General features: G+C 38.3%; 2 protein-coding genes across 2 annotated transcripts; one reads left to right on the top strand and one right to left on the bottom strand.

Annotated features, from left to right (window-relative positions):
- Positions 1 to 540: 540 nt before the first annotated feature.
- On the bottom strand, positions 541 to 11,208 carry LOC117788608. The gene is made up of 10 exons (XM_034627417.1): positions 10,734 to 11,208; positions 10,612 to 10,676; positions 9,942 to 10,065; positions 9,701 to 9,881; positions 9,454 to 9,646; positions 8,779 to 8,842; positions 8,571 to 8,719; positions 7,601 to 8,515; positions 928 to 1,059; positions 541 to 844 (listed from the first exon to the last, which is right to left on the bottom strand). Exons 1-10 carry the CDS (start codon positions 11,206 to 11,208, stop codon positions 608 to 610), a joined length of 2,535 nt encoding a protein of 844 aa, XP_034483308.1. The 3' UTR covers positions 541 to 607.
- Positions 4,732 to 6,535, top strand: LOC117788610. Its single transcript, XM_034627418.1, has one exon. The coding sequence runs from the start codon at positions 4,965 to 4,967 to the stop codon at positions 6,021 to 6,023; it is 1,059 nt and encodes a 352-aa protein (XP_034483309.1). The 5' UTR covers positions 4,732 to 4,964; the 3' UTR covers positions 6,024 to 6,535.
- Positions 11,209 to 11,695: the final 487 nt, after the last annotated feature.

Genomic DNA, 11,695 nt, shown 5'->3' with positions numbered 1-11,695 from the left:
TTATTACATTTTGTTCTGAATTTCAATTTCTCACCTGAATTTTGTTGCATACTTTGGAGTGCTTTGAACGAGAGGTTTCTGACTTTGGCAGTATGTATATTATAATAAATTTAAATATTTTATTATGTACTTGGTGCTTTAACACATAATATATAAAACTGGCCCTCAGAAATATGCTATATAAAATTTGAGATCAATTGAAAGCACTTAAATATAATTTTAATAAAAATCACTTCTTAAATTTTCTAAAAAGAGACAATATATTTAATTTTACCATTACAACATAATCATTTTTTAATTTATTTAAAAAGAAAAAATAAAGTAGAAGTATTTTTAACATTTTTACAATAAAAATAGAAATGAAGAGTTTGATATTATTTTTTGAAATAATAATTAAATTTATTATTTCGTACTTTTTCACCTGGGATACAAAATAATGATTATAAAAAAAATAAAACGTTGAACGTATATAACAATCCATATAAAAATAAAATATCTGAGATTTTTCGGTTTAACTTTTTTTTCTTTATTAGAAAATGTAATAAGATTTTAAGATTAGTTAAAGGATTGTTGTTGGTCCCTCAGTTGTTTGGCAGTAACTTGGCTTTTACTTGCTGTATCTGCGCAGGTGGCAGATCATCTCGATGTCTGTGATGTGTAGATGGAGCGGCTCCCTGTTGTCCCACATGACACGACGCAGTTTACGGATGCGCAGCTGTCGCTTGCAGTGTAGCTTAAATTTCAGATTCGGATTCCAGATGGCATCTGCCTGGCCGTTGCCATTACGCGTGACACATTTAAAGGCGTATTGCCACCACAAGCGACTGTTTTGTTTTGTGCTGTGCTGCGATTGGAGCGAAATGTTATTGGCCATAATAATAATTCGACTCTTGCCAAGCATTTATGATCACGTCAATTGCCACTCACCATATAAACGGGCAAGACGTAAAAACGTTTGCACTCCCGACGCCTAAAGTTGAATGCTATCGGATGCCGTTGTGTTGCCGACACCTTTGTTAGGTGCGATCGTATGGCGCTCGCCTGGGTGGGTCTCTGGTGCTGCAAACGGGCCTGTCATCATCATTATCATCGGCATTATGATGGTGGTTGTTGTTGGCCAAAACCGTATGGAAATGGTTTTCAAAATGGAAATGGAAACGAAGCGTAGCACGCGCATTGGCACGCGCACGTACACAATTATTTAGATTTTTAAGAAATACATTTTTTTTTTTGATTATTACGAATTGAATACCCTATTAAAGAGTTTAATAATATTTTTATTAACACTTGTATTAATTTAATACCCTACATTCGTGTTTTCCAACTGGGCGCAACGAACTGTTTTCTTTTGTGCATTTAGAACTATCCAACTTTTTGTCTAGCCTATGTGAACTCAGCTTCCAGTGCAGCTATCTTAATGAAATTTGGTATAGATATAGCTTTACATAGTATTTATATTATATGTTAGAATGACTTGAATTGCTGCAGTAGAACACATAATTTTCGTAAAATCTATTCAATGTAAATAAAGTTATTGCTTGAAAAACTTGTGTACATTAAATCTTAGCTTAGAGAAATTTATTGTATATGCTAATACGCTATTTTGTCCAACTTTCTTTAATTTTAAGCAATTTTACTGATCATATTATAAGTAAGAAGATATATAAAATTGACATTTGTTAAAAAAATATTAATAATAATATAAAAAGTGCATTTTAACTTCGGTTAATTGTCAGTTTATTTATTTTTCCTTCATTTAATTTGAAATATGCGCAAAATGTTTGTTTCTACTGCTGAATTTCAGTTAGTTAAGAAAGAATTCGCGCCAAATTTGGATTGCAAATGATACAAAGCAACAATGTCTACAGCTGTTGATAAGTAGAAACTTCATGATGATCAAGACAATCGATGATAATGAAGTTGCAAGTGCGGGTGAGGTCTCTGACTGACTCCCAGAGATACTCGGGCAACTTGGCCCTGAACTTGCTTATCAAAGCGGCACACAGCAAGTTACTCTTTGTTGTTGATTTTGTTGTTTACATAATTACTGTAAAAATTACAGTTGCTAGTTGTAAATTGTTTTGTAATGGCGATTGCGGTTTAAGCAAATGCAAACTGACAATCGAACAGTCGCAGTTCCAAGTCTCGACTCGACAGCTGAGTGCTTCGAGAGCAATTAAATCCGCTTATCAGTTTAGAGCTATAGCTCGAATTAGCACCCCATACCCATACCCATACACACCACTCCCCTCTTCCTCACCCTCACCATCACACCTGACTAGCCCAGCGTCCTCGACGGTTACAGCTGCGTCAGCCTCGACATCGACATCGACGTCATCGTCATCGTCTCTTGACACTCGTTCGGGTTCGCTTTTGGTTTCGAACTTTTCGAATTTGTGTATTATTATTAAACAGTTTTACAAGCCGCTAACGTTCGAAAATTGTTGCTAATTAGTTGAACCGCGCACGCCGGCGCAGCAGACCTTAAAAGCGTCTCCGATAAGCCAAGCGGACGGTGAGAAGGGGGGCAACCAGGTGTCAAGCAGAGAGGGGGGGAAGACTATGGCTAGGCCCAATAAAATGCTATACACATCATCATGGCAGCTGTGTGTCATGCACGACAAAAATACAAAACAATATCGATTTGTATTTGAAATGTTTTCGATTCTAGAGAAAACTGAATAACTTAACAATAGCAGACAATATATTGAAAACAATTTTAGTTAAACCAGCAGAACAACTAAAAAACAAGTAAATTATAAAAAAAAAAAGCTAAGTTCAAGCCTTTAAAAAAGCTAGGAATATGGAAAAATTTAAAAATTCTTGTACGGAATCAACAAAAAATCAAATAAAATTTAAAAAAATTATAAGAAACTTTGTAAATGATCCTAAGGCTAACTTTAACTCAGATTATTAAAGTTAAACTTCTAGCATACTTTGAAAATTCTCATAAAACATGCTACTTATTCTGAAGATTTAAAATAAACTATATAAAAATCCAATTAGTTTGTCGCAAAATCTGAGATCTTAAAAAAAATATATGCAAACAATATTTTTTTGGACTAAATTTAACATTTAAAAAAATCTACTTACTTCATAAGGAATCGAGAAAAAAATCAATTAGAATCTTTAAAAAAGAAACCTACCATTAATTAGAAAACCAGATAACGAACAAAAAGTATTGAATTGAATTGAAATTGAAAGTAGAATAAGTCTTTCCTGTTGAAAGCTTGTTAGCATTTGATATATTGAAAAGAATACATCATATTGGAATTTTCCCATGAATAACAAAGGCATGCCAGACTTTCGTTTATTTATGCCATAAAAATTAATTAAATATTGTTAATAGATTAATGTAAAATAAAAAGAAAACACAACAACAAACTAGTTGTTTGTCATATTTTTTGAGAGTAGAAACAAATTTTTAAAATAAAAAAACTTTCGTTGACAGATCAAATTAAATAACAATTTATTTGATTGTGCGAAGCGTTTCTGATTTTATTATTTAAGTAAATTGCTTGATAGACTTCAATTGACCCGAACCTCAAAGACTTTTTGAAAATAAATAATAAATAAATAAAGGGGAGATGAAAATAAAAGTATTTGAGTTTATTTTTTAAGTTGTTAAAAATGGAATGAAATTTTAACGATGTTTTTTACTTTTATTTATGTTAAAAATATTAATATTTAATTAGTTTTTTGAGCGTCAACTTAGAGCAGAAAAACAACAATAAATAAAGAAATTTAATTTGATTTAACTAAATTTGAAAACTAAACTAATAAATATACAAATTTAAAAAAGAAAATGTATTTAAGTATAATTTTTAAATGTTGAATATGAAATATAATTATATATTTTGAATAAATTATTCGCCAATTTAAAATAAAAACTGAATGAATACAAAAAGAATTTAAATATTAAAAATATAATGTACTTGACTCAGATGTTTAAATTTTGAATATGAAACTTGATTGAAGATTTGAAATAAAGTATTTACAAATTTAAATTAAATACTTAGTGAATAAAAAAAAAAAATTAAAATATTAATAACATTTAAGAATCTAATGTACTTGAGTCCAGTTATTGAATATTGATATTTGTTTAAACATTTAAAATCAATTATACATGCATTTAAAATTAAAGCTGAATGGATTAAATAAAAGAATTTAAATATTAAAAGTCTAAAAATGTAATGTACTTGAGTTCAATTTTTATATGTGGAATATGAAATTTGATTTAACATTATAAATAAATTGTTAACAAACTTAAATTAAACACTGAATGAATAAAAAGAAGATTCGAAATATTTCAAAATGTAATGTTTTTGAGTCCAATCTTTGAATATTGAATATGAAAATAGGCAAATCTAATGCTTCGATTTGTGGTGTGCGTATTGTAAAGGTGTGTGTGTGTGCGTGTGTGTGTTTGCTGGACTGTTACTATCTCTATCTGTCAGCTATGGAATGGAATATCTGCGATCGTCGAGTCGGGTGCACGTCGTCGTCGTCGTCGTGGCTGTGATTCAGCGAGTGGGTAAACAATAAAGCAAAACAACTCCCACAAGCACCACAATGAGTATGGTGGTGTTGTGGTGGTGCTGTGGTGCGCGGTTCTACGATTGCAATCCGACCAACCGAATCGACAAAACCCGACGAACCCGAATGAAATCCGTTCTGTTATTTGTATTTTTTTTTTTCGGTATTTCGTGTCAATTCGAATTTCACATTCGCTCGGTACGGATCGTGGATCGTTTGGCGGATTGTAGATTGTAGATACGTTCGCTGTTCTCCATTCGCCGTGTAGTTCTTCGTAGTAAAAATTCATGTTAATGAATGTTAATTTATACATTTTGTAAGAATCGAAAAATCATTGAAAGCGACTCGATTATTTTCTTTTAGTGTGTTTTGAAAGAGATTTCGAACAATTTGCCGCAGTCGTGTATGTTAAGTCGATACGTACGATCATGGATCCCGATTTTGTGAATAAATATAATCAGGTGTTGAGTCGCCTCAAGCTCGTGGAGAACTTTGATGGTGATCCTGGCAAATTGCCGCAATTCCTGAACAAAATCGAAGCTCTAATGCCGGCGATCAACAGTTTCGATGATTACTATAAAGCACAACTGATCGGACACATAAAGAACAAGTGCACGGATCGGGCGAGGGATGCGGTCTTCACACGCCAGCTGAGTGCTCCGGCTGGCAATGGACATGTGGCGGGGAATGGAAGTGCTCTGCTCCGTGTGGAGTCCTGGCACAAATTGAAGGAGCAACTGTTGCACAGCTTTGCGGAGCGTGAATCCAGCTATGCTTTGATACATAAGATCAGGAGTGCCGTCTTGGATTCCAACATCGAGTTGTATTATCAAAAAATGGCCAAATTAAAGCAGCGTCTGTTGAATCGCAAATTGACGCACAATGACACATTGTACGCGCTGGAGGACATTGAGAGAATCACGCTGCAAGTGTTCCGCGATCATCTGCCGGAGCCAACGCATTCAATGATCCTGCGCAGGAATCCCAAGAGCATGGAGGAGGCCTATCGTTATATTGTGGAGGTGCAACAACAGTTCTACACGCAGAGCGGACCACTGGGCGGAGAGCAGGGCGCCACCTTTAGCACCAGTCACAAGCAGACCTTTGGCGTGGGCATGGGTGGCGTGGGAGTGGGCACTGTTGGCTCCGGCGTGGGCATGGGTCTGGGCATTGCCTCGGTGGGTTTGACCAGCACCGGATTCGCCTACAATCGTCAGATGTCCGAGAAGGGGCAATTGGGTAACTCCCAGAAGAGCTATTACAATCAGGCAGCTCCAGCTGTTGGCGCTGGCAAAACGAATCCCATGTTCAAGAGCGTTGGCAATCCCTCCTTCAAGTCCAGCTTCAGCTACAATGGCAGTGGTACCACAAGCTACAACAACAGCTACTCCTCCAGCAAGCTGGACAAGAACAAAGCTGGCAAGGATGCGGCAGCCAAGGGGCAACAACAGTTGAAGGGCAACAGCGGCAGCAGTTGGCGCAAGTGATGCCACAAATCCCAAGAGATCTGGCACTTAGTCATCATGGGCCAAATGAGCTAATCCCAATCCCAATCATCCCAAACAAATCTGCTCATGACCTAATCTCTTTTTTTTTTTTTGCTGTTGTTGTTATTAAACTCTCTGACTAAGCCGTCGATAGTAGTGTGAGTGCAATTGACATTGCCATTGCATGCCTCATGCTAATTATCCAATACCCGCTTCCCCCCTCTCCCTCTAATAGCCACTGGTAACCCCTTCTAATAGTCAGGTTGATGATTATGATGATGATGTTGCTGCTGCACTTAAATGATGCTGATGCTGATGATGATGATGATTGCACTCCCGACACTGAACCCGCCATGGCGCATGTTAATTATTAGATCATAAGTCTTAAATGTGTATATATATTGTATATTGAATACCCCCCCTACCCCGTTCTAGCCCCTCCTCCACCTAGACCTACTCTAATCCTCTACTGAAATTGTTGTTGTTTACGAAATAAAGTGTAAAGTCTAACACCTTGTTGGCGTCTAAAAGTCTGGGTCATAAACGGCATACAGTGGCAACTCGCTAAAAGGTATGACCCTCAGTAGCGAGGCTCTACTGTAGTTGGAAAAAAAAATATATATATGAGATTATCTATCCAAAATGACTTAAAAAAACGAATATGCACCAAAGCGATGTTTTACTGTAGGTAGTTGAATCACTTAGCGCATTTTATACACTTTTTTAATGTAGTTTACATCGTAGTGAAGTTGTCCTGTACTACTTTTATAGCTAACAAACTCGAACTATGCTGAAATTTTGTTAGGTTTTACTGTACTCATCGAAGCTACACTGTGGCTATGACTCCAGAATGTTCACAGCTACTATAATAACTGTTTCACTGTAGTTAACAACATTTTACTGTACTTTAATAATACACTTAACGTTATCTTTAGAATCCATCAACTAACTGAAGTTCGATGATATTTTTTTAATTGTCATCATAGAGAAGCTTCACTGTGGTTGATGAAATTTCGCTGCGGTGAAATAATACCTGCGAAAATTGTTATAGATTCGATAAACAAACATAGCAAAGCTTCACTGTAGCTAGAAAAGCTTCACTGTAGTTAAATAATACACTCTTTACTTTCTATAAACTCCATAAACTATCTCAACTAGCAGTTCACCTAATTTGTTTCGCGAGGCTTCACTGTAGTTAAAGAAGCTTCACTGTACTGCCTTAAAAATAACACGGGAGTCTTGCTACAAACTCAATAAAACAAACTCAAGTTGCAGTTTATATAGTTTTTCCCATACATTATAGCGTAGCTTCACTGTAGTTACAGAAGCTTCACTGTAGTGCTTCACTGTCTTAAAAAAATATACTTTAGTTCTACAGACTTCATAAAACAAACTCAAGTTGCAGTTTATATATTTTTTCCCATACATTATAGCGTAGCTTCACTGCAGTTACAGAAGCTTCACTGTAGAGCTTGACTTTCTTAAAAAAAAACATTGGAGTCTTGCTACAAACTCCATAAAACAAACTCAAGTTGCAGTTCAAATTTTTTTTCACATTCATTATAGCGTAGCTTCACTGTACTTGCAAGGTGACTCACCGCTTGCTGTCCGCCGGTCCGTGACGTCGCCGAGCTGTTGTCGTAGGTCGCATCCGGCGGCGGCGGCTCGTTAATCTCCTGGAGCTTAACGGCCTTCGACTTGGACTTGTCGCGATCCGGTTTCCCGAAGAGACCACGACGCTCGGCCATGCTGATGAGGTACTTCTCGTTGAGGTGGGTCAGCGACTTGCGGCGGATGAGGGAGAGGAAGCAGCCAGTCGTCTGGTGCTTGATGCAGTTGTCCTGGTTGATGCAAATGTCCGGCACAATGTCCTGGACGAACTCATCGATGTCCGGAGTGCAGATCAAATCGATGCTATCGACACGCGGCAATTGCACGACAGGCACAGCAGGTTCTCCCTGTTTGGCTGGCAGTTCTGGCTGAGATTTGCGCTTGTCCTCGGCAGAGAGTTTCTCCTTTTTCCGCGGTGACTCCTTGGACATGGCAGCAGCTGGAATATTGGCTGCCTCGGCCTCGGCAATCGCCTCCAGTCGCTTGACTTCCCGATAAGCCTGTCTGTGCTTCTCCAGCGCCAGCTTGTTGGTCACCTGCAGCACATGTTGCACCATATCCTCGTTCTCCGTGTTCACAATCGAGTGCGTCTGGTAGAGCACAAACTGTATCTGAGGTCGGGACATGGACATGGTCAACGTGAGCAGCTGCTCCTCCAGAATGCAGCCCACTCTCTGTTTGCCCTCATCACTGACCTCCGACTCCGTGAGCACCTCCAGCATGCTCAGATCCCCGCCTCGGGAGCATATCAAATCTATAGGATCCGAAATGGCACTAAACGAATTCGGGGGCGTGGCAAAAACTCCAACAACGCTGCGAAAACGATTCGATTCCATGGGAATCGAGGTAAAGGCATCTCCAAAAAGTCTTATATTATTCACCTGCATATAAGAGTGGAACTAATAGAGATTCTGTAGAAGTATCTTAAAGTCTTACCCCTATAGATTCCATATAGCGACGATATTCCTTGAGATTAGCTCCAGCGCCATACACATAAAAGTTGTTGACACGATTGACCGAGTAGAAAAGTGCTGCCAAGTAGGCGGTGGAGCGGGGGGAATCTATGTGGGTCTGCAGAATGTCACCTGTTGTAGAAGAGAGAGAGAGATTAGCATATAGGGAATGCTACCAAGGGAAGACTTACCATACAACTGAAAGTAATCCATGAGCTTGGACATTATAGCCGGACCATAGGAGAAGTTTTTATCCTGCAAGCAATTGGTTTGGGATTAGAGCTTTCTTTTCTCCCATTCCTGAATTTTTCTTAAGCCCCAAAATTTTTCTTTTCTTTCATTTCCCGCTCTTTTCTTTGCTTCCTTGAACTTTCCTTGTCTTTCTTCCCAATTGATTTCTTTGTTTCTTCCTTGCCTATCCGTTTTTTTTTTGCTCTTAAGGTTCTTTCTTTCATTTTATTCTTTTATTATCATTTTTTTGATGATTTGATTCTGTTTTTTTTTCTTATCCCTTTCATTTATTTTTTTTCTTTAGGCACTTTATTTTCTATTCCATTCTTTCTTTATTTATTATCCTTTTCTTTTCATGCTTTCTGCTTTCATTCTGCTTCTTCATTCTAGCCCTTCACTTTCGCTATCTTCCCTTTTCTAACCTTTCCCGTACCTTCCATCCAATTTTCCATTCCTTTCATTTCTTCCTTTCACTTTTTTTTTCCTTTCTTTATTTTCTTCTTATCCCTCCCCTTTCTTCACTTGTCTTACCTTCCTCTACCTTTCTGTCTCTTCCATTCCTTTCCTTTCCCTATTATTTCAGTCCTTTCCTATATCTTTTCTTTCTTCCGTTCCTTTTCCTTCCCCCCACTCACCTGCATTATAAACAGGTGCTTGGTCATGAGCACCGACTTGGTAAACTCGCTGCGATCCTTGGGTATCACCGAGATGACCAGCGGACAGATGTTGTCCCACTTGCAGTGCTGCTCCAGCAACGGCTGCTCATCATCCGGACCATGGACAGTGTAACCCATTTCCGTGAGTATTTTATCCGCCTCAATCTTGTTGCTAGATTAGATTCCAATCAGATCTCTGAAGAGAAAGAAGTAATAAGCAACTTACCGCACCAGAAAGGGATTTATCCAGCCCGTCACGACGGGATTGGCGGCGGCAATGGCCACCTTCTCGTTCTGCAAATGAATGGGCAGGAGCTGGGAGAGACGCAGTGCACCCACGCCAATGCGCATGCGGGAAATGGAGGCGGCCAGGCGAATGCGATGACGCCAAAGCACCTCAGCCAATTCTAGAGAAGGGAGTAGTCACTTTTATAAGAATTCTAAGAGAAAGAAAGAATTCAACTTGCCTGTAACTTCGGAATCCTTGTAGAGTTGAGCCTGTTGTTCATGAAGTTCCGAGTTGCGATTGCGAAAATGTCGATCATAAAGCTCGAAGAGCATTAACCAAATGCGCTGCTCATCCTTAATGTACTAAGGAAATGGAAGAAAAGCGAAGAATTTCGACTACTGTACTATGTTTGACCAACTTCAAACTTCCATCACTTTGTCAAAACTAGACCGATTTTCAAGCGGAATGTCATTTTGATCATGGTTTGACCTCAAAATTCATTCTGCATTCAAATTTAATTAATTTTGTAAACAAAATAATTTTACTCAAAATCATGGGTTCGATGCTAAGGGTCCCCCCTTTGATATTTCGAAATTTCAAAATTTTAAAATTCAAGTTTTTATTTTTAATCGACTTCTTATATCGTAAATAGTATAAAACAACACTTTAAATTTGATTCTGAGACCTTTCAAATTTCTGTAAAAAATCATGTGAAATCTGACAAAAATTTTGACATGTAAAGGGTTCGACCAACTTAAAACTTTTATAACTTTGTCAAAACTGGACCGATTTTCAAGCGGAATGTCATTTTGATCATGGTTTGACCTCTCAATTTATTCTGCATTTAAATTTAATAGATTTCGTAAAAAAATTTAATTTTGGATCTCAAGAGCCTTTAGAAAACTCACCTTCTGATGTTCTTCCCTCTCAAAAAAGCCAATGTCCGACAAGGCGTTACACAGCACTGTTTTGTCTATAAGAAAAGTGAGGTTAGTGCGGAGCTGAGCTAATGTTTGGTTGGTTTACACACATCGGAAAACATCGTAGATTAGGGAGTAGGCCAATCTCATCTCATGCTCGTTCTGAAAGATCACAGGCAATGGCGGCTTCCTCAACAGTTTGGCCGCATTGGCAATGGTGGGCAGATTCCAGCGAGCACTTGCCTTTAACCTGATCCTTACTGTGGTATCATGACAATACTTGAGCACACGACTCCTTCTGCCATTGGGACTTACGCCGGGAGAGATGATTTTGGTGATGCGTTCGGGATCAAAGACTGGTTTATCCCGTTTATCGATGTCCTTGAGGGATATATTGACATCGGAGGATTCGTTAACTTGCCGTTGAATTTCGAGCAGCATATAGTACATTTTATCCTGCCACTCCTCATCGCTGGGCAAATAGATTTGTTTGGTTTTCCTCAGTTGTCCACTTCGCTCCTTAAAGATGGCCGGATAAACGGAAAATATATCCGCCAAACTGAGAAAAAACAATTGATTCGACATGGCTCTATTTTATAGGAGCAGCTGTTGCTCCTTCTGTGTCTGCTCCCGACTAGCTTCAATCGCAGTCTGTGCGGCAATCCAATGACAACTGCTGATTTTCATTTGCATTTTCCATTTCCATTTCCATTTTCATTTCAGCTTATTTCAGCTCAGTTCGTGCTTAACACCAATTCAATGCTGTGTGTGAGCGAATCGACATCGACTGCCAGAGCTCCATGCCATACTTATCTATCTCTCATGGTGCAGTCCTCCGTCTCCGTCTCCTTCCTTACCCCTTCCTGTCCCTCTTCCACTTTCCTATGCAACATGCACGCCATTGCTCACCACAAAGGACAAAAGCATACAGAGTTCGTTACGTTACGCTGGGGTTTTTATTCCCTGCACTTATAAAGTACAAAGAGTCTGATAAGTTTGTCCGAATGACAGATAGAAATTGCCATTTCCTACCCTATAAAGTAAATATATTTTATTAATCAGCATCAAAAGT

This window comes from Drosophila innubila, assembly GCF_004354385.1.
Source record: "Drosophila innubila isolate TH190305 chromosome 3L unlocalized genomic scaffold, UK_Dinn_1.0 0_D_3L, whole genome shotgun sequence".
NCBI classification, from domain to species: domain Eukaryota; kingdom Metazoa; phylum Arthropoda; class Insecta; order Diptera; family Drosophilidae; genus Drosophila; species Drosophila innubila.
This window is presented reverse-complemented; position numbering and strand designations above follow the sequence as displayed.

Excerpts from the sequence above, each read along its gene's own strand:
- LOC117788610 (XM_034627418.1), top strand. The coding sequence starts at position 4,965 with ATGGATCCCGATTTTGTGAATAAATATAATCAGGTGTTGAGTCGCCTC.
- LOC117788608 (XM_034627417.1), bottom strand. The coding sequence starts at position 11,208 with ATGTCGAATCAATTGTTTTTTCTCAGTTTGGCGGATATATTTTCCGTT. Across the intron at positions 10,677-10,733 it reads AATCTACGATGTTTTCCGAT|ACAAAACAGTGCTGTGTAAC; the intron begins GTGTGTAAACCA and ends CTTTTCTTATAG. Across the intron at positions 845-927 it reads ACGTCTTGCCCGTTTATATG|CACAGCACAAAACAAAACAG; the intron begins GTGAGTGGCAAT and ends CTCCAATCGCAG.